The following is a 23,982-nucleotide window of genomic DNA, read 5'->3' on the forward strand; positions in this document are numbered from 1 at the left end:
CTGGGGTTTCCCGTATTATCCCTGTGGGATGTTAATATCTAAAGAACAGTCATGTCAAATTCACAGTAGTAGATAACATGTCATTTACAACCACATGCTTGTGTCATGTAACATGTATAAAAGCGATTAAAATCTTTGAAGTACATAGAGCAATAGGAAAACATCACTTGGATGATGAACTCGGATAACAAGTTTTCTCAAAATTTCCTCATATAATTGTAAGTGAAACCTCACTAAAACAATGACAAGACACCAAAGACTAAATAAAAACATATTGTAAGTGTTAATATATTTCATATGACAAAACATAAGGTTTTACATACTCATTGTAATTCGGAAGAAATGTAGAATGTAACTTAAATTCATCATTTAAATTAAAAGTAGTGTCAGAGTTATTTCCATTAAGTAGATGTGATAAATCCATTATAGTTGGATGCTGGAATGCTGCATTCACATTCAATGATGTCTTAAATTCTTCATTAATTTCACTTATTAAATGAGATGCAGCTAATGAATGGCTGCAAACAAAACATAATAATAAATTCAGAAAACGTGAGCCTTCAATTTCACTCTAAATAAAAAATATTTAATTAATAATACAAAAAATACATGAAATGTGTATCCTGCAACACGCACACAAAAAGCTCAACTCAAAAATCTACAGCAAAAAAAAAACACACGTCTTAGACTTATAATAGACCATAACCTCCTAAACATGACACTAGACATATGAACAAAGTCATCACACACGACATTTAAAAACATCAGATTAAAATAAAATAAAATAAAATGAAACATTACCGTTTAAAATAAAACAACTTATCAAAATAAATCAGTGCATAAAGTACACTTCCATTCTACGACATTGACTTACTTGTACACTGACACACTTAAACAAGAAATGTAAGGTAAACAATAGAACACAAAAAGCATACTCTTAACAAAATTGTCTTGTTAAGGCAGTTGCTTTTATATGGATTTGAATGCTAGACTGTGGATACAATGATTGTGGACTGTGGTTGGGTTTCATTTAATCACACATTTCAGGAGAGGTTGGCCTGAGTCTGTTCAAGACTACACATTTACCAGTACATTTACAAATACATGCCAGACTGCGCACAGATGCTTTGGCATCTCTGTAGAGTACTGTTGGCAACATGTCACTGTGCTGTTACTCTGTAACTTGGTATACATAAATAAATAAATTTTTGTAGCACTTCAAAATTACAAATATTTTTACAATAAAAACCCAAACAATATACATTCCTTAACAAAAGAACACCAAGACAATGCCACAAATAATCATATCCATCAACAAATTTACCTTGATTTACATTTCATTAAAAATAAATAAAAAATCATTTGACCTATTTTTAACAATATTCTACATCTATAATACATAAAAACAAACTAAATAACCCATGTTTATAATTTTAATATTCAGTGACTATACAAAATACTAAATTTGACAGAGTAGATGTATTTACTCATATAGCAACAGATATAAAGAAAAACCACGAACTACATATATCAGAATCAGTTCTTTTCAAACATCTAACATAAACTGGAAAAAAGTACATTTTATGCTTACATAAATGCTATAAACCCAACTTGTGCCAACAAAAATTAAATCTGACATAGAATAGCAAATTAATGAGTAAATGACAAGAGCAAGAATAGAATAAGAATATATTTCATTCAAATGTTCAAAGATTTCCCTGACTGATTCAAGATGGGCCACCATAAACAACACCACTAATGAGGGAGCAACATAATAACTCCAAAAATACTTTCTGCAAACATATTTAAATTTATTTAGAAAACAAGACTTTTTGTACATTTGCTTTCTTTATTAACAGGGTATCACCGGGTAAATCAATAAATTAATAATATAATAAAACATTAATTTTTTTTCAAATTCAAAAATGTATTTTTTTTTTAACTTCCAGGAATACCATTAGGTACTGCTTCAGAAGATGAGATGAATGACAATTTTTTTAGCTTGTGAAAATGCCATGCGTGACCGGGATTTGAACCCGAGACCTCCAGATGAAAGGCCAAGATGCCACCACTTGTTAGTTTTTCAGACACAGTCTTCACTGAACATATATTAACACCATATTTGATACAAGGAAATATAAAATTTTCAGCAATAACTTATTCTGTATTCAACCTCATTCTCATTGACTTAGTTTGCAGATAAGTCATAACTTAAATTAAAGCCGTTACAGTTGCTGAAAAAAACAAACATCTTTTTGTTTATAAATTGGATTGTTTTGTCTCTACATGAAACATCAACAGAAATTTCATTCTACTAACATTAGATAATAACAATTGGTCCTCTGTGTACCTCCAGAGGTATGTATAGTTACAGAGGTAGACTGGGAGTTATAACATTACTATAGCTGATATATACAATTACCTTTCATTAAATCTACATTAAATACACATAACTGCAGAATTTCAACATACAACAGAATTGATTTCTCTCTGTACATTCTGGGTTCCTTCAAAAATTCAGATTGAGTTTTTGAAATTCAAATATTTGCTACCAGATTACTGTATGATAACCAAAAATATAAAATACATCAACCAACACTTAGCAAATTAAATACTCTAGCATTTTTAGGTTTTTGCATATTTTAAATGTGCTACTTTTGCAACAAAAGAAAAGAAAGAAAAAGTAAATAGTCATTCCTAAATATACACTTCCGGCAAATCAGGCAACAATAACTTTTTTCTCATTGTATAGGATAGTATTTTAACCTACAAAAAAGGTTCTTATGTTTTTGTCAGTTTTAATAAATCAAAAAACTTTCAATCTTCTGATCAATTTATTTACAAATGAATTAAAAAGTTTCCTTTATGGAAAAAATAACAACACTACAATTAATGAACTTTTAAATATGATTAATTAAACAAACCACATTTATTTAATGTGTACAAATAACATGTATTCAAACATTTTTTTAATGCCTTTAAAATTTAAATTTTATTTATTTATTATTTACATAAGCTTAGGTTTTGCCTCTGACTTTTTGGCTTACATTGTGTTTTAAACATTGCTTTCAAACAATCTATAATCAGATGCAATTCTTTTTTGCTTTTTTATATTAAAAATATTAATAGTAATATCTAAATACTAAGATTATTTATATTAAGTTATAAAATTGAAAATTCAAGGCTAAAGAAGTGATAACTGGAACAGTTATAAAAGGTATTGAAAATGACCTCCTCCAACATCAGTAAAACACTGCACGTTTCAATTTATTTTCAAACATTTTAACCAGCTGATGTAATGGAATATGTTATATGTATGCAGTTCTTGGTTTTTCAATCGTACATGGTCTGTTGCAATGCACTGATTGCTTCACTGCCCCCCATAGAAAGTAATCTGGGGGAGTCAGATCAGGAAATTATTTAAGCTACAAACCCCTCAAAATTATTCATTCACCAAACATTTCATTCATTGACCTGTTAGCTGTATGCACTGTGGTGCCATCTTGTTGGAACCAACCGTGATTAATTTTCAATTCAGTTAAGTGCTAATGAAGCTTGTTAAAACAGCACTATAAACTTATTTTCAAAAAATATTGGAACAACAATGTTCATTCTATTCACACTAACCCAGATTCCAATTTTTGTTTTGTGTAAAGATGGTTCATGTAATTTATGGGGATCAGTTTTTGACTAGAGTCATGTTATTTTGTTAATTAATATACCCTCCTAGATAAAATCATGCTTCAGATAGTCTTACTAGACTAGATTAGTCTTACTTACTAATCTTACTGCCTAGTTTCAGCAGTATTTAATAAATAAAAAGCCACTCACTATGTAGGTGAGCAATGCTGCAGCAGTATATACTTTTGAGCATGTGTGCCATAAACAAATGCCCATTAACTTTTGATTCATTAAAGATATCTAAGAAATTACTACCTGTTCTGGTACCTGAAGGAGTTTCTCGGTGCTCAGCAGTTTGACACTGATAAAATACTAATACTCAAGATAATTAATCACAATTATTTTGAAAGTATTTCAAATGTTTGAATTCCCAGTTTTCTTGTTTCAGTGTTAATTGAATTAGTAGATTCAATATCGGGCCTAATTCAATGAGTGACAGCAAATTGTGTAAATGGATAAGACTGTTCAGGGACAGGTGGGGGACAGTGTCCATGATGAAACACAATTGGGCTGGCCTTCTATAATTACAGACGATTTGGTGGGTGAAGTTAATGCAAATATTCATGAAGACCATGATTCATGATTTCCACTTTATCACTGATATTCCCACAAGTTTCAAGGTTAGTGCTATACAAAACTGTTTCTGAAATCTTGCAGTTCAAAAAACTGTGCTCGCGATGGGTTCTCAGGCTGCTTTTCAGAAAAGTAGAATGGCTAGTGCTTTAACATTTTTGACCTGATATAGTGAGGAAGGAGATGAACTTTTGGACTACATTGTTTCACGGGATGAGACATGGGTTTCTCACATTACTTCAGCATCAAAGCGGCAGTTAATGGAAAGGTGACATACAATGTCTCCGTTCAAAAGTCAAACAGACAATGTTAACGTGCAAGATTATGGTAACTGTGTTTTGGGATAGACATGGAGTCCTGTTAGTCGATTTTATACCCAAAGGGACAACAATAAACTCAGCTGCAATACTGTGAGACCTAGACGAAGCTTCAGCATGCCAAACAGAATAAGCGACATGGTCTAGTGTTATCTGGAGTTTTGTTGCTGCATAACAATGTACACTTCAATCTCCTGCTTAAAATCTTACAGTTAATCAGATCTTTTGAATGGGAGTAAATGGACCACCCACCATACAGCTTAGACCTTGTGCTGAGCGATTACTACCTGTTCTGGTACCTGAAGGAGTTTCTCGGTGCTCAGCAGTTTGACACTGATAAAGAAGTGAAAACAATGGTTGAAGACTGTTTATCTTCACAGGCGACTGATTTCTATGATGTGGGTATAAATAATTTAGTAAAATACTATGATAAATGTTTAAATAAAAAGGTTAACTATGTAGAAAAGTAGCATAAGTGTACAGATTGAAATAAAAAAAAAAGTTTTTGACAATATCTTTACTAGTTTTATTTGTATTAAAAAAAAACCTTACTTAAAAAACAGCACTTGTAAATACAATCAGAATTTCAATTTGATAATCCATCAGACAGTATTTGAGGGAGACAATCTTATAAAAATGGTTTTATTTTAGTGTTACAATATATAGTTAATTCTTTATATTTTTATTTTAATGTACAATTTAATAAAATAAATTAAATCATGACTGAGGATGCCCGATCCCGCAAAAGTACTATCATGATAAAATTAAACTAAGAACTGTCCTATCTCAATCTTGTACTAGGTGGTTTACATTTGGAGAATTAAAAATATAACAGTACAGAGAAATAAAAAAACTAATTTCAATAAAATAATTATTTTTAATAAATGCAAAAACTAATTAAGGAAGTAGTTATACATACCTCATCACTAATGAGACGATCAAACAGCACACGAGTAATTTCATTTCTCCATAATCTTAAAAACTGTCTATCGCTAGTATAAAATGCAGCTTTTGACTGTACAAGTCCAGCAGTTATGCGAGATAAATCACGTAAATTAAATATATAATGAAATTTTGATGGAGTTGCAGGCAGCTCTTTTGTAATAGCCTGTAATTATTTTTTTTAAGTTAAAATATTAGCTAATATTTCATTTTTGTTTTACAATTTTACACATAATAAGACTGTTTTATTACAATGTCGTAACTTAAGATTATTGTAACTTCATAAACAAGTGATGACTCTAAATAAATTAAACAAAAAGACACAAAGCAAAGCACTATACCAAAGAATTTACACCTCTAAATTAGTTCCAAAGAAATCCTTAATTTATGCTTGATTACCCAGAAAATATTTTTTTTAAATTATTTTAATGGAGTAAATAATCAGAAAAATAACCAGAAAATTCTATTTGCAATATGCACAAGTAATAAAATACCACACTTAGTGAACTATGTAATACATTTATGAATTTAACTAGATAAATTGAAAAAAAGACATAAAAGTAGGGAAAACTATTTTTTTTTTACATGGAAAGCACAATTAGAAAATGTACAGTGACACCTCTCAAAAAGAAAAAACAAGAAGAATAAGAAAACATCAATCAGTTAGATATATAAAGAAAAAAATTGGAACAAGTCATATATAAAATAAAAACTTTATGAAAAATCTGGTTCAAATCCCTGACTACATTGAGAGTGGTAATCCTGTATTAAACATTATGTACATTACTCATAATATACTTTAAATACATAATACTTTAATTTTTTTTTTTTTTATTTCTTATTTCATGATTAGCTTATTACAAATTACAAGAATTATTACAAAAGCTTTTATAATTTTTTACATCATTTCAGTTTCTTCATTCATATTGCAAAATTTATTAATTAAAATAAATGTTTAATATAGTAGAGATCTGATACCCAGACATGGCAGAATTGGTCTTGGCTCAGTTCTGCAAAAATCAGATCATAAATAACATCCCAGTCTTTAAAACAGTTTATATTCTCTTCTCCTCAAAACATTATTAAAATTTCAAGTAACACACATAACTATTAATTTTTTCTTTTGATTAATTTGACTCCAGCCCAGGTGTAGAAGTAAGATGTTAAAAAGTAATTTTCAGAAAACGACACTGATAAAACATTGCCAAAATTAAAAAAAATTATTGGCACTTTTAATAATTAAACTGGATCAACTGTACTTACAAGTGAGTTACATTTATACTTCATTATCTTTTTCTCAATTCTTATATTTAAAGATGATTAAACAGATTAATTCATATTAACAAAAATGAAACAAATTACTGAGTCTGCATGGTCTTTTTGAAGCAATGATTTTGTGAACATCTTCAGTTTTTTCCAATATTTTAAAATTAGCCAAATTAATAATATTTATCAAATCTTTATAAAATTTCTTGTGATAATCATGAACAAATTTAGATTTTCACATAAAAATCAGTTTTTCTTTTGAATTTGCAATTACTGAATCAGTTCTGCCGAACACATTAAATTTGAATGTTAGTATTCTAAATCTGTAAATGTAATATTTCTTTAAAATATATAACTATTCTTTTTTTTAATATTATTCTTATTAATGATTCATTATGTTTTAAGAAGCCTTTGGTTACACTAGAAAAATTTTTTGAAAAAAATATATCATAATTTAAAAAAAAAACGTTATAAATTTAATTTATAAAATTAAAATACTTTAATCAAATAATGTTACAACAAAGTTGGAGCCATTGCAACTTATCCTCAAACTTTTCACAAAAATTTGTTAATTTTTTAATTTATTTTATGCAACAATTACAACAATTCTGAAATCAAAGATACACAAGCCTGCATAAATTTGGGTTGGGGAATGTTTTTTAATTTTTGATAATTGATTCTTATGCATTTTTTAGCACTAAATCTGAAAATAACCTTTATTTGTTTCCTTCCATCACATCAGGATTTTTCATGAATCGCAAATTTCAAAATTTGTAAAAAGTTGAAAAATTGTGAAAATGTGATATAAAATAGACATAAAATGCTTTTTTATTTAATAATAAATTAATATATTCACTTTTTTGGCTTATACTATGCATTGTTATAGCTAAGCAGTTGAGTGGTCTGAAGAGGTGAGTGTAGCATTGGCGAGTAGGGGGGGGGGGTTGAAAATGATGAGACTGTAAGAAAGCTTGGCCAAGAGGTTATGACAAGACTTAACAGGATGTAACATGTTTATTGGCAGCTATCCACACTACTCATTTACCATGCAACTACTATCAGTGTGGGTAAATCAAGTTTTTTCCCATCCTCTGTGATCAAACGTGTTTTTGTTGGTGGAAAATACATTTTCAGGCCATAAACCAAACTTCCATTTTCAAAATGACTTCAAGAGGCTGCAAAAATTCTACAGACTCTTTTTGTTACATTTGTGGTGAGTTAATGGTGGAAAGGCAAAAAAGAAATATAACAAGTTTTGTTCGACAAGTGTAGTACCTCACATATTTCAGAGTGAAAATAGGAGATCAAGACAAAACTTGAGCACCCCACTACATTTGCTGCAGATGTGTTGAAGGAGTTAGGTGGTACTCAAAGAGTGAACAAGAAGTGTTAAAATTTGGAGTTACAATGGTGTGGCAAGAACCATGAAATCACACCCCAATGATTATTACTTTTGCTCGACTGGCGTTCACAGTTTCAATTTAAATTTAAAAAAATCATCTATCCATTCACTTTACACCTGGTTCCTCATGATCCAGATGTACCAGTGCTAATTCCACCAAAAAAATTATCTGAAACAGACAATTCCACAAGTGATTTAAATAAAGATAATATTGAGGAGCACAAACCCATCTGTGCACTAGAGCTTTATTCACAGTCTGAACTAAACAATTTGGTTTGAGACCTACATTTGACCAAAGAAAATTCAGAATTTCTTGGTTTGAGGCTTAAAGAGAAGAACCTGCTAGCAGCTGGCACCTCATTTTCCTGGTTCAGATACAGAGAAAATGATTTTCTTTCATATTTTTCAGAAGTGGAAATAGCCTTCTGCACTGATGTATGTTAACTTGACTCCATTTAATATTCCGTACGAAAGAATTGATTGCAGACTGTTCATAGGTTCATCAAAAAGAAGCCTTAAAGTTGCCTGTCCTTCTTCACAATGTGAATACGTATCCATCAATACCTGTTGAATAATCTGTCCATTTAAAAGAAGGAACAATAATTTGGAATTTGTTCTCGATAAAATTAAATACAACAATCATACATGGATTGCGTGCAGCGATCTCAAAATAAAATTATGCTCCAAGGACAGCAAGGAGGATACACAAAATTTCCTTGTTTTTTGTGTGAATGGGATAGCACAGACAGAGAAAATCATTAGATAAGGAAAGTTTGGCCAAAAAGAGCTTCATTAGAACCTGGAACCAAATGTGCTCTGAAAAGTTCTCATAAATTTGAATAAGGTTCTCCTTCCACTTCTGCATATCAAGTTCGGCTTGATGAAGCAATTTATCAAAACCTTACTAAAAGAAGGTCAATGTATGAAATGCATCTGTGACAAATTTCCAGTCTTATCAACCGCCAAACTAGAAGAGGGTGTCTTTACTACTCCTGATATTAGAAAACTTCTCAATGATTGTAATTTTGAGAAACAAATGGAAGTTGCAGGAAAAGAAGCCTGGGGAGCCATTAAAGATGTATTAACCAAATTTTTGGGCAATAAGAAGGATTAAAGAACTTCAAACCAATAGTTGAGAACATGCGGAGAAGTAAAAAAAATCAAGGCTGTTCCGTGACCTTGAAAGTTCATATTCTAAATTCACATGTGGACTATTTTCCTGAAAATGTGGGTGCATTAGTAAAGAGATGGGTGAGAGGTTTCATCAGGACATGAAAGAAATGGAAAGGATGTATGAAGGAAAATGGATTACTATGATGATGGCAGACTATTGCCAAAAGTTACACAGAGATGAACCCTAAGGAGAACATAGAAGGAAAAGCACAAAGCAGAGTATATTAGCTGTCCAAAGAAAACTTCAACACATGGAATAAAACTAAGTATTTTAAATACTTCATCATTAAGGGTGGGTGAAGAGGGGGAATGGTTTCCAAAGGCATGATGTACCTCAAAAAAATTAATTAAATAAATAAAAATAAATTAATTTAAAACTGCACTATAATAGAAATTAGGTTTATTTTATGGCAATTTTCATTAGAAATTAAGGGGTCAATGACCCCACTCGTCCACTCATCTGACCACTCAACTCTTTGGCTATAAAAATGCATAGTATAAGGCAAAAAAGTGAATATATTATAAAAAAATGTTTTATATCTATTTTATTGTATCACATTTTCACGATTTTTTAACTTTTTACAACTTTTAAAATTTGTGATTTGCAAATAATCATGACCTGATGGAAAAAAATGAAGGTTATTTTTGGAGTAAAAAATACATATGAATTAAAAAAAAATAAAAAACACAACTATCACAGGCTTGTGCTATCTATTTTCAGTAAGAGGACATTAGCATAAATTAGCACAATCAAATGTTAATAGTGAGCTTAATATTAATTCAGTGAGTTTATACCAGTTGAAAATCAAAATGATGAACATCAAAACTGGCCATATTTGGATCAAGCCTACCTTTTTTCCTAAAAAAGGAGTAAAATAAAAGTGTGTAAAATATGGTCAAATTCAACACTTTTTCCTGAAATCCTCATTCTATGCAATTATTCAAAATGATATGACTATATATTAAATTTCATTGTCTATCCAGATAATTATACACTCCTGTGTTTAAACTGTGTATGTAATCCAAATGAAGGGTAAATGTTATTCTTTGTAACAAAAAATTATCTAGATTGATCTCTTAATATTGTTTTCTGCTTTTTCATTTATAAGACTAACTCTATTTAATAACAATAAAGAAGTAAATCATTACTTTATTAATATGACAAGCACTTATTAATATTGTATTCATTTAAAAACAAAAAAATTGTTTTAAATTTCAATCAAAGCAATTTTTTAATTAGGTATGAATAAAGAGAAATCATCAGAAGTGCACATATACCATAACTTAATGAGATTACTCAAAATATAAGCAATACTATAAAAAATTTAGACATAAAACCAGCAAAACTACCATTTAATTTTACCTAAATTTTTTTTTTTATACTGAATGGAAGAAATATTTATAATTTATAAAAATTATTGCGTTATTAAATTGTTTTTAATATTGTGTGTTGTTAAATTAGTAATTTAATAGCTTACTGCAGGTTAGGTCGTGAAAGTTTTTAAACTTTATTAGATAAACTATTATATTTCACTTTAAATTAAACTCTAACCATGAAGTAATATTAATGTATACCTTGTAAACTTGTAGCGTCAAAGTAACTATTCTTTCAGCTAAAAGTTGTATTGAAGCATTACAATTGTTTGCCTTCACATGACCTTCTAATATTGATTGATATATGTGAGTTACAGTATCATCTGATGGAAATGCCATATTCCATACACTAAACATCGATATAAATCTTGTATCAACTTCATTGCGACCTCCACCAGCTTTATCCATTGCAGCAAGAAAACCTATTCACAAGTGGAATGAAATAAAAGTTAAAACAAAGGCAAAGAAATACATTATTGACACATAGTACATTTCAGAGTCCCTTATTTGAGAAGGATTTATTAGCAGAATTGTTGTCTATTCTTAGATAAACAAATTCTAAAATAAATGTACATAAAATGGTAGTCATATTTTCATAAATATTCCAATGATGACAATGAAAGCTAAATAAAATGATAAAGAATAACAAAACTCAAAGCTTGTATCTAAACAAATTTTTAATCAGAATAGTTCTTTATCAGCAAACATTAAAAAAATAAATAAATGAATAACTTAAAAAGAAATAGGTACTGTTAATTTATTAGCAAAATGTAATATATAATGTAATTTTTCTGGTCAAAATGTTTTATCTATATATTTGTTTCTCAACTCTGGAATAATAAAAAGGGTGTCTTTGTGATCTACACGAATAGTATTTCAATTTTTACTACGTTTCAGCAAAGTTAGACATCCCCATCATTCTAGCAGTTAATTTAAAAACGTAAGTTTATAAAAATGTTTCTCTCTCTGCTTTCATCTTTTTTAACAATCTGTTAATCTTTTTCAACATATTTACATGATATATTGACAAATAATTACTGTTATTGAAATACATATTACAATTTTAGTGTTTAGTTTTTGACAAGAGGTTGTGGTTTAGTTACATTATCTTTAAAACAATCTGATGAGGATTTTCAGTCATCTACTACCTGTCTTGTGCAAATTAACAAACCTAGGTTAATGAAATCATGCCTTATTTGACATACGGCATGGGCAATGTGCATCAACAATTTTTTGAGAAGCCTGTCAAAATAATTAAGATGTTTCGGTTTGTCTGTTTTGTTGCACAATTGTATACAGTAAGATTTAAAATTTAAATGATGGAAAATCTTATGGCAAGAATTTACCCCATTTTGTTGTGATAAGTTACATGACAATTTTTTCAGACTGACAGAAATTCTTCTTTGAATATTGGCTATGCCCTCTAGAGTCCTAATGTAAAAGTTGCCTATTTCATTTTGTATTTGAAACCAAATCCTGTTGTTCACCATTTTTTAATCAAATTATGTGCTCTACTCTTTGCTGAATACTGACATCCAGAAATGTTGATTGAACCAGAAATCCAGAAATGATTCCATAAATATTGAACACATTTCTTTAAAGGATTTAGAATACAACTAATATTAGTCTAGAGAATCCCATCATTGGTCTAGATATTATATATGCATACAGTTGTTCCTGTTTACTAATATTATTTACAATTTATGACTAACCTTTCTAATTATTTTAATACTAATTCTTCACCATCTACAATTGTCACTTATTAATTTACACTTTATCATATTTAATAAAACACACAATATAAATATACTTAAATCTAATTAATTACCCAAGAAGAAAAATACACTTACTACTAATTAAGTGTACTTAAAATATAGTTTTAAGAGTACTAATATACTTACTAATGTCTCTTATCATCATCCAATTCAGATCCTTTTCTCTTCCATAGAATCCACCTTTTTCAAAAAGTAATTTTAGAAGAGCAATTGGCTGTTGAGTTCCATAGGAGTCAACCTTAAAAAAAAATAAATAGATTTTTTGTTTATGCAAGTACGTGTACATACCTCTAGAGTTAGTACATTCATGTTTTACAATCAGGTAATCAATCTAATTTATAATTTCACATTTTAAATTTTACATGAAATAAAAAGTTTTCATTTTATTAACTTTCCAAGCTCCATTCAAATTCAAACCATCATGCGGTGTTTCTGATATGGATGGCTTTATAATTCATTCCTACACTACATATTTGGAGCTGTTGCTACATTTAATCTATACTTATTTTCAATCATGTTCTGCTTTACACTAGTCAGAGAAGAACTCAGTTACTGATCCCGACAAAGTAGCTTTTACTGTCACTTACTTCAAGCCAATTTTTTGCTGGCTAAATTATTTTTATCATCAATCAATCAATATTTTTATATAAAATCAGAATAATTCCCAAAAATATTGTTTGTACATTTTTTATAGTTTTAAATGCATTCTTCTGGAGTGATAACTGTGATTAAAAATTTACAAGAAAAATATCTATTTGTATAAATTAAAAGGTCTGTCCATCAATAATTTTTATTTAGAAGATTACAAATAGCATAGATTTATTTTAAACTTTAATTAAGGAACCTTCCATATTTTTTGAGAAACATAATAGTATTTTTTTTAAAACATAATATTTCTGATGTTTTCATTCATTTTTCAATGCAGTAACCAATAATTTTTTTAAATGGTCAATTCCAACTTTATGACATTTTACTGAAAAATATTCCTAAATATAATTATTTCTAAACATAATGTTTTCAGCATTAATCCAAGTAAAAGAAAATAATTTAGTCTGCCACTTAAATAAATATTAAATTTTATTCAATTTTTGGTTATGATACATCATTTTAGTAATATTTATATGTATTTCTTTTAAAATTAAATGGTACAAGTAATGGTGTCACCTGATTAAAAATGGCAAAAAATTATAATTAAGTATTTTGTTGAGGGGAGAATTGTTATTTTAGTAATGCTTTCAATCATAATGGAATATATAACATCATGAAGGATTTTTTATCCCCAATTATCAAACTAAATTATTGTCAGTTAATAAAGTAAAAATTATTATACCCAAAGAATGTTCAATAAAATTAAGATTTTACAGTAAATCATGTTTCCAAAGAGGTAGATAACATTACAGAACAGAGACAGATGCACATGTGGTTCAGAAATTATTAGATTTGTAATAAATACATAACTTTAGAAAACATTCAGAATTTTGGGTAGTGACAATTTTTTTTCTTCAGTACTGTAGTTCAGAAGTTTCTAATTTAAATTTCACCAAGCAGAAAAAATCCTGAGTCAGCTTCCAAAAAAAGAGAAAGACAGAAGATTCTCTAGATTTAGGTAATTTATTAAAAAGTTGAAATAAGCAGTATCCTTCTGGGAACCAGATTTTATTTATTGCTCAGAAATGACCCCTTTAAATATTTTGTACAAGATTGTTTCAAACTATAATTGCTTCAATTTCCTGCATCTCTCAATATCATGCACAGTGAGGAAATCACAAAATATTATTCATACCACATAGAAAAAAGAATTGCCATTTAAAATTTTTACTTCAATTTTCAGTACCTCAAATGAATCAGTTAATAAAAATAAAAGTAATAAAAATTATAAGATTTCATTAAATTAGGGTATGTAGTTTACAGGTAATCTTGTACAAATGGAAACAGATACAAAATTGAGATAATAGAATAAGTAAACCAATCAAAGCAAAAGCCTTTGATTCGGTTTTGAATAAAATGCAAAGATTAAACACAATTAAGCATGAAAATAAAACACATCTAAGTAATTCTAACTAATCTTTTGTAGCCATAAATTGATATTTAACTTTGCCTAAATAAAATTATTGAGAAACTAGCATGGACATACTTCGTAACTTCTAAAATAGTCACTTTACTCTGCTTATTTCCAATGTTTCATTAGTTGCTGTTTTGTGCCAGAAGAAGAGGAGTTTTAAAGTAGCAAGCAAAAAAAGATTATATGTGCTTATTTCTATTCATTTCCTGCTTTACTTTTAGTTGTTGAATCTCATGATTTAACAACTGAACGGACCATCTAGTTTTAGATGTAAATAATTTTTTCATTAACAGTACTTGAATAATGAAAATACATTTCAATTTACCAATTGATTTTAAACATGTTAATTTCAAACACACAACAATAATATTAGTTACCAGTAAAATCAGAAGAATTATGCATAGTAATTTTTATTATTTTTAAGTCAAAATATTAATACTATTGAGTAATTAATTACTTACACTATGTTGTTACAAATTAGTGTATTTTGAAATATAGTTTGGAAATGCTTGTTTTAAAGTCACAAAAAACATGAATGTCAAACTTCTAAGCACCCTCGAAAAAATTTTAATGCTAGTTGAAATCTTTAATATCACTCACAAAATGGTGCAGATAAATGAATATTTGAGTATTTTAGAGTTATTTGAACAAATATTTAAATAAATATCATAAATACTTTTAAAAAAGATCATATACACAGATTGTTGATTTTCATATTATTTGTTAGTAATGATAGAATATTTTAAAAAAAACTTACATTATTCATTAAACTTAAAAGCCATGTAATTCTAGATGAATCTTCAGTAGGAACAAGAATATCACAAAACTGTTTCTTGTTGTCGTGAACATATTTTTCAGTTAAATATTTCCAGGATATCCAAACTTTTCGAAAATGATCACAATAAAAGGTATAAAGTGTTAGATCTGATCTTGGAGAATTGTCTAAATTGAAAATTAAGTTATAAAAAACATATGACACAAAAACATTTCAACATTTTAAAGATACATATTTCTACTGTTTACTAAATTAAACTGGGATCTAAAAGAGGATTAAAATTATACTCACCAATTATTGTCTGATTAATTAAAAAAAAAATTCCTGCAGTAACTTCCTTATTACATACATTGTCAAAAATATTAAGTAGACTGTTCTGCTATACATTATGTTTTATAGTAATATTACATTTTACACTAGTTTTTTGTTTATTTCTTTTTTTATTTGTAAAAAAAAAGTTTTACACTACATTCAGAAAGTTGCTGTGCACTGGAATTATTGAACTCTTATTACTTTGTATTTTTACTTATTATGTTATAGAAATGGATATTACAATAACTGGAATGGTTTATAAAAGGTATTGAAAATCACCTCCTCCAACATCAATACAACACTACACACATTTCAATTTATTTTTAAACTCTATAATTAGTTGGTGTACTGGAATAACTACAATATATGTCATAAATGCGGTTTTTAGTTCATTAATCATGTGTGGTCTGTTGAGATACACTGCTTATTTTGGTGCTCCTCATAGAAAGTATCCAGGGGAGGTAGATCAGGCAATTGTGCAGGCCACATACTCCTGAAAATGATTCATTCACCAAAGACATTTTATAAAAAAGTCACTGACCTTATTAGCTGTGGCATCATCTTGTTGGAACCAATCATAACTGATTTCCACTTCTGTTAACTGACTAAAAAATTTTCTTAAAACAGCACAACAATGAACACTATTAACTATATTTTCAAAAAAGATTGGACCTACAATGTGTTCTACACACTGACCCAGACTCCAATTTTCACTTTGTGTAAAGATTGTTCATGTAATTCAAGGCGATTAATAGTCAACCAAAGTCTGTATTTTGTGAATTAACACACCCTTCCATATAAAACCATGCTTCATCTGTAAAAAACATAATGTCAAGGATATCTATTGAATTTTGATCAATTATTTTATTCAGGTAAATATTTCAAACTTTGCGTTAATACAAATTCTAAATTAAAACTTTTTTTTGAAGTTATAAAATGAAATACAGTAAATGGTTTTTGTTTACAAAGTGAAGTGGAAATAAAATATGAAAACAAACAAAATTAAATAAGCGAGATAATTTACAAAAAAACATTCAATTTTGTATCCATGGAAACTACACATTATGTTTTATACTACGATATTGCAGGAACATCGGAACATCGATGATGTTCTTGGACAGTATTTGCAATATACCTCTTTGGCTTTTTTCTGGTTTCTTTTGTACTAGTTTCTCTGGTTAGATTTTCATAGCAAGCCAGGCATCGTTTTCTTGTGTTGTGAACTGGACTCTCCCTTTTTATGAGGCTGTGATCTTTTTGGCTTTTGTTGCCTCTGTACCTCTGGTACTGCTATAGAAACTGGCGGAATATTGGCATTGTTTTCATCATCTGTAGCTGATATTAGCTTACTAATTAACTCCTCTTGGAAGCCTAACATTTCCCATTTTCTTCATCGATCTAGGCCTTTATAGAAAATAACTAACACTGTCAGAAATGCAAACATCTTTTTTAATTTTGTTGTATCCCAATACAGCAGTTGGTTTGAGAACTTCCTCCCCCTTCATGCTACGTTTACCTGAATAAGTCAAATTATCGGTATCTTCTGCTCTTGAGGAAACCATTAGAACACGTCTCTTGTCAACCCATTTTATAACTTGGTACAACTTTTGTGTACAAATCTATTTGTTTCCTGTACAACATGATCTATGAGATATTCAGTTAGAAATTGCTTGTATATTGTCAAAGGATCTGTTCGGTTAAAATCATATTGTACACCACTTCTACCAATGAAAGGAAATTGTCTTACAGTGTACAAACAATCTTCCCATACACTTTCTTGTACTGTTTGGTCAGGTTGATCAGTAGCATTTACAGCCAAAACTAGGTCTCCTTGGCCACCTACTACACTTTCAATTACAAAATCTACATTACTTAAATTAAGAATAGCTACAATATATAAATTACCATTATCTTCAATAACGAAGTTATCTTCAAAATTTTGAGAAATACTGAAACTGTCAACATTTCCTTGTTTGTCTTCAGATTGTTTGTCACTGTCATGACCTGACAAGGGGACGTATTCACTGCCGGATTCTTCAAAATCACTTAGTTCTAGTTCATTCATAGACTCATCTAAAGCACTAGATATTTCACTGGGATCCGTGTTTTGGTTCACGTAAAATACAACACAATAATCTAAAACAATACTGGCTTATAACCTCAAACACAAATCACTGTACGATGTAAAAGCGTAGATGGGAACTGCCATCTATGTCTGTGCAACTAGTGGCTCACCTAGGGCAGACTCAGAGAAATAAGACAGCTCGTGAACTCACGTGGGTGGACGATGCCCAGGAGTTATATATCATAACAAAGACACATTGTGTACCCTGTTGGATGCACGCAAAAAAATTAATAAAACATATGATTGGAGTTTTATTTCTTTGAAATAATGCTTGTTTCATGTATATTTCATCAAATATAAACTAAAAAAGTAAAAAGAAAATTTCTGGATTTTTGTAAGTATACATGTAAATAACTATGGAAAATAAAAAACCTATGTATTTTGGCAACCGTCATGAACGTGTTAACTAAACTCTAATAACAAAAAGTTATCAAGAGTATTTACAACCAAATAATACAGAAACTGTAACTTATATGAATCAAATCAGTCAAATAATTGGTGGTAAAAAGCTAACTTGTATTTCAAGATCGATTCTTAAGGACACTGAACATAGGCATATTTTCACTTTTTAAAAGCGTTTCCATTTATTTATTATTGGGTTTTTTCTCAATCTCTTCCACATTAAAAGTATGAGAATTACTATCTGAGTAACAAATCCTCATTTTTTAGCTGAATGATAAACAGTCAGATAAAAAAATAAAAAACACATCAAAACTGGAAATTAAACTTAGAATATGACTACGATTATTTTTATTTAAAAATCCATGAACAAATTTATAATACAGTAATGATTCCAAAGTTACCAAACTTAAAGAAAAAAAACTCTTACTGCAGTCTAAATGCTCTTCCTTTAAAGTAAAAAAACTGCTTTGTGTATATGAAGAATTATTCAATTCTTTTTTTAATTTAAAGTACTTTACGAAAGGGACATGTAATTCATTTTTAATGTAGGCCAGCTGTCATAGTAGTCATTTAAACCAGAAAATGCTAATGAAAAATATAACCTTTTTCCTTTAATGAGAAAAAACATTAACCATGATGTTTCTCTACAAGATTTAAAAAAGTATGCATATTCTAACTTAAACTCTGACATCTAGGCACGGTGTATCGGCTGATTTCGGCTTATAATAAACCAAACTCAGCAGTACGCGGCGCAGATTTAGATGCCGTGCTAGAAAATTGGGATGGGCCTATGATACTCATGGGTGACCTCAAAGCTAAGCACGAGTCTTGGAATAGCAGTCTGACAAGTGCAAATGGCAGACTGCTATACGAAAGAACACGAGCACGCCAGTTAGTCGTCATAGGCCCCGAGGTGCCCACCTTCATTCATCGAACGTGCAGATCGAGACCAACGAGGTCAACGGTGAAAAATCGGTGGCAGTGATGTTCACATGCAAGACACGTGCTCCGCCAAGTAGCTGGAAATTTCAAGAGAGAAAATCCCCTTTGGGAAAACAGTCAAGTACCTGGGAGTAGTCCTGGACAAACGGCTTACCTTAGGAAAATATGTTAAATATGTGACCCAAAGGGCAAAGGCCATCAGGGCCTCACTATACCCAGTACTGAACAGTGCCAGCCTATATCCACTGGCGACCAGATTGCTCATTTTTTGGCTATACGTCCTGCCAATTCTATCATATGCTTACCCGGCATGGGGAGCTTTGTTGAACTCGACGCTACAAAAGAAATTAGAAGCCGTTCAAAACATAGTGTTGCGGACGATATTTGGAGCACTGTGGTTCGTCAGAAATGTCACTCTTCGCTACAATGCGGGAGTACAGACCGTATCTGAGGTGGGAGTGGCGCAGGCACGCATACTGTTCAGGAGAGCAGCCGTGTCCGAACACGGCCATCTCCGAGACATCTGCTGAGAGGACCGTACTCCACAGTGTATAAGAAAACGGCCTCATGCCATATTAAATGAACTACCGTGAAGAGGTGGTACGAGAGTCAAAAAATGACAAACCAGGCTTAGGAGCCTCTATATTGCGTAACCTATAAATGGAAACCGCACCAAAATTCCGGCCACAAAAGTGACCGTTTTGGCAATTAAATTTTTTTAAAACTATAAAAAGCTAGACATCACCTCACACCGTCCCACAAAGAGACCACAATTTCATTTAGTCAGCATATGCGACTCCCTCCGGAGAACGGGGCGCATTTCTCCCTCCAAATAACTAGAGCTGCGGTAGGCGCACTCCTGCTAGCCCATAAGTGCTGGTACCGAGGGTATTTCAGCGGATGGACTGAAGGGGAATCACACCTTACTAGGCTTAAAAGCTTAGTTTATCACAGTCAGAACCAGTAAATAAATTACACCATGGTCCATACGGATAAGAATGCAAATTACCAAATCCGTCCATAAATAAAACTTAAAATTTATAAGCGCCACTAAATAACGGATGAAATCCGCCCGACAATAGAAAGATACAGCAGCAAGGGACATTGTCCAGGCTCTGCGATCTGTAGGGAGAAATATTGAAACTCCCGTCATTCTTGCATTCCATTCCATTCCGTTCCGTTCCAAACCCTGAACTTTTAGTTACTCGTTTCTTTTTTATTATCTTCCAATTTTGAAACTAAGAAGTAGTTATGATATTACAGGAAAAACTGAGATTTTTGACAACTTCACCAAAACATCCCAATTCCTAAGGATTTTTTTGGCATGATTAGATTAGGCTTTCATCTATAACTACAAAAAAAAAAAAGACCGATTACAATTACTGCTAAATTATTATTAATATATTAATTTATTGACCGGTATAATGAAATTGAGTTTTAATTTATACAAAGTTAGAAAAAAATGTTTACTTTGTAAATAAATTTATGGAATTATTATCTAATAAAGTGATCACAATAATGAACTGTATATATTTTTTTAAATTTGGATCAAAATGAAAGATAAAAAATGCCAATCCCTCACTGGAAATTTATTTACTCTAAATGTGTAAATACATATGTATTACAGTTTTACATACTAGCATGCTGACTCTCATACATAGTTTAGTAATAGTAATAGTTGAAGAAATATTTAAAGAATTACCTTTATTTTATTGTTAATCGCACTTTTCTAGTAACATAATAATTTTGTTGAGAAAGTGCACAATTAATAAGTGAAAACAACATGTTTTGATCTGTTTTACATATCTTTTCCTTTAACATTTTCTCATTAAGTGATTTGGTACAGTTTTTTAACCGGGAACAAAAGTAAGTTCTGAAATGCAAAACAATTTACTCATTAGATAAATATAGTTTAAATGTGCAAACATGCACATATAAACTTCAACTAAGTTCTGAAATTAAACTATTCAAATTTCAACTTCACAAAAGTTCCCGTGGCACCCACCAACTGCAAAGAAATTTTTCCCGTATCCCACTGCTGCTGTAATATGTCCTATTCTTTTTTCAATGTCTATCTGGGTGATAATGCAACAGGTCATTTTGAATCGATAAATTCATCTTCTTTTGATGCTTTTCATCAGCGACAGAAACTGGCTGACCACTGTGAGATTCATCTCAACATTCACTTTACCAGCTTTTGGTGCGCAGAATTTTATTGCCCACCTACTCACAGTACTTCAATCAGCAGTTCATTATAAATGGCTATTAGACAACAATGAATGTCTAGTGTTCACTTTTTCTGCTAATAAAAATACAACCGATGTATGTTGTTTTAGATGCATTGATATAGCAGGCATAAACAATGATGACTGACAGAAAATGAGAAGGAGCGGGTCAGTGAGTTTTGTGATGTTAGTAGTAGGGGATGAAAATACAAGATATCAGCATGTTGCTTTGTACAACATTTTGCTCTCCTGTTATATTCGTGTGCAGCTGTCCCTTGTAACACTAAAATTTGTAAAACAAGGTTGCATTTGCAGTTAGAAATTTCAATAAATATCAAAACAAATAGTGCCTATTATTTAAATAATAGGCACTATTTTATATAATGCAACTATTTATTATTTTTCAAAAAATTTTGTGAAATCTAGCTTGTTGGCTGAATTTCATTTTCCTATATGTAATATTTTCACTAATAACTAATACCTTACGTGAATTCAATTTTTTAAACAACAGCTTGTTTTATAATGAAATTACTTCACAAATATTAATCTTTTATAATTATGATAGGTAAACTGTAATTGTACTTGATAAATATAAAAAAATAAATAAACAGTTTTTTAAATAACATAAAAACTATACATGATACAATATTTTAATCACCCTAACGTTTCTTAACCTATGGTAAATCATTACCTTAATGAAACATTATGCACAACCATGAAATTACAGTTTTGTTAAGCTTGACAGGGACTAATGAATCCTGAATAATTATTACACTATGACTGCCAACTGTAAGAGTGAAATCCTTTTAAACCGTATTTCAGGGATTAGAGTAACTAAATTAAAGGGTAAACAATCAAAATGGCCTTTTAATGACCCGACTGAAAATTCAACTAAACAGCTGATTAGAATGGGATTGATAGCTGCATAAAGAACATTATCAAACATTCAATGATACACATGTCATTCCAAAAAAAGTCTTCCAGAAATTTTAGAACAATGGAAGGAGAACTGAACAAAGTATGTTAATGTTTATCACAATTATTATCATATTTTGAAGATAGAACAGGAACCAAATGCGTAAGACATTTTTTCTTTAATATCCTAAGGTCAAGTACTTTTAATAGTCCTTATATACCTGACAGGGCTGCAATAATTCAGTTGGCACTCTCTCTATGAGTATGTCTGTTTCTTTCTTTTTGGCAGGCACATGAGAAGTGATAAGACTGAAAGGAGAATAGTCCTAGGAAAGCTTAGCTTAAGTCAAAGAATTAAATCAGTCTTTTTTTTGTATTTTCCTTTAGTTACTGAATAAAATGTATATGCTTAATATTTATGTATTATTAACAGTAAATTAAAAAAATTCAATGAACTATTAAAGAAGCTTTAATTACCTTAAAGAACGCTTAAGGGAAAATCTTTTTGTGGTTCATTTTTTATAGTTTCATTTTTTAATAAATCACTATACTGCATTTTAGCAGTTTTTAAATTACCAGCAGCTTCATTTCTAATGCTTGATGTACATTTACGCTAGCTAATTTTTCCTCAAATATACCTTTAACTATGCCGTCTTCTCCCATGCTTCTGTAGATCCTTCAAATAAATAAAAAAATTTGTTTCTATAAAATATGACACGTTAAAAAAAAAACCACACTACAGGAATAAATTTATAAAATACAATCTTACATACAATACGAGGGTAAGTCAATTATTATCCGAAATGTAGTTATAAATTTTATTGCAATACAAATAGGATACTTACACATGCATCATTTTTCAACATAGTCCCCTTGCATTTCAACACACTTAGTCCATCGTTGCATAAGCTTTCTGATGCCCTCAAAAAAGAAGGTTTTCGGTTGAACTGCGAGCCAGGAATGCATCGCTTCTTTCACTGTTTCGTCCGAGGTAAATCAACGGCCCTTATGCCTCTTTGAGTGGACCAAACAAGTGGTAGTCAGAAGGGGCAAGATCAGGACTATACGGAGGATGAGCCAGTACTTCAAAGTTGAGTTTCTAGAGCGTTTCAGCAGTGTGGGCAGCAGTATGTGGACGGGCATTGTAGTGCAATTTGGGCGTTTGCTTCGAAGCAGGCTTATATTTGGCAGTAAGCATCTCACTGTAATGCGCACTGTTTATTGTTGTACCACTTTTCTCATAATGTTCCAGTACTGGGCCTTGTGAGTTCCAAAAAAAACTGTAAACATCAGTTTTCCTGCAGATTTTGGTTGGGTCTTGAACTTTTATTTGCAGGGTGAATTTGGATGTTTCCATTCCATACTCTGTCGTTTACTCTCCGGCTCGTAATGATGGATCCCTGTTTCGTCACCAGTGATGATTCTGTCTAAGAAGATGTCCCATTCATTACCATAGTGACCCAAATGTTTTTGGCAGATGTCCAAGTGCGTTTGTTTATGCATCTGTGTGAATTGAATTGGTACCCATCTTGCACAAACTTTATGAAACCCAAGTCTGTTGTGGATAATTTCGTAGGTAAAACTGTGACTAATTTGCAGACGATGTGCCACTTCATCAATAGTCTGTCTGAAAAAACCATGTCACCTGCACGCTCAATGTTTTCCTCATTTGTGGCGGTAAACGGTCGTCCGGTTCCTTCATCGTACGTAACACTTGTGCG

The 23,982-nt window shown here is 30.5% G+C and overlaps 1 protein-coding gene across 2 annotated transcripts in view; it reads right to left on the bottom strand.

The window, feature by feature from the left end:
• The window catches only part of LOC142324586 (dynein axonemal heavy chain 10-like), a 50,225-nt gene that overhangs the window by 22,174 nt on the left and 4,069 nt on the right, over window positions 1-23,982 (bottom strand). Inside the window, exons 2-9 of one of the 2 annotated variants that reach the window (XM_075365431.1) lie at window positions 22,739-22,937; window positions 20,824-20,994; window positions 16,194-16,466; window positions 15,323-15,507; window positions 12,630-12,741; window positions 10,930-11,150; window positions 5,491-5,679; window positions 324-518 (exon numbers count right to left, since the gene is read on the bottom strand). In XM_075365431.1, coding sequence (XP_075221546.1) covers window positions 486-518; window positions 5,491-5,679; window positions 10,930-11,150; window positions 12,630-12,741; window positions 15,323-15,331 — 564 coding nt within the window. In that variant the 5' untranslated portion in view covers window positions 15,332-15,507; window positions 16,194-16,466; window positions 20,824-20,994; window positions 22,739-22,937 and the 3' untranslated portion in view covers window positions 324-485. The remainder of the gene's footprint in view (window positions 1-323; window positions 519-5,490; window positions 5,680-10,929; window positions 11,151-12,629; window positions 12,742-15,322; window positions 15,508-16,193; window positions 16,467-20,823; window positions 20,995-22,738; window positions 22,938-23,982) is intronic. The other variant, XM_075365432.1, reaches the window with a different exon arrangement.

Source organism: Lycorma delicatula, chromosome 5 (assembly GCF_047948215.1).
Source record: "Lycorma delicatula isolate Av1 chromosome 5, ASM4794821v1, whole genome shotgun sequence".
NCBI classification, from domain to species: Eukaryota; Metazoa; Arthropoda; class Insecta; order Hemiptera; family Fulgoridae; genus Lycorma; species Lycorma delicatula.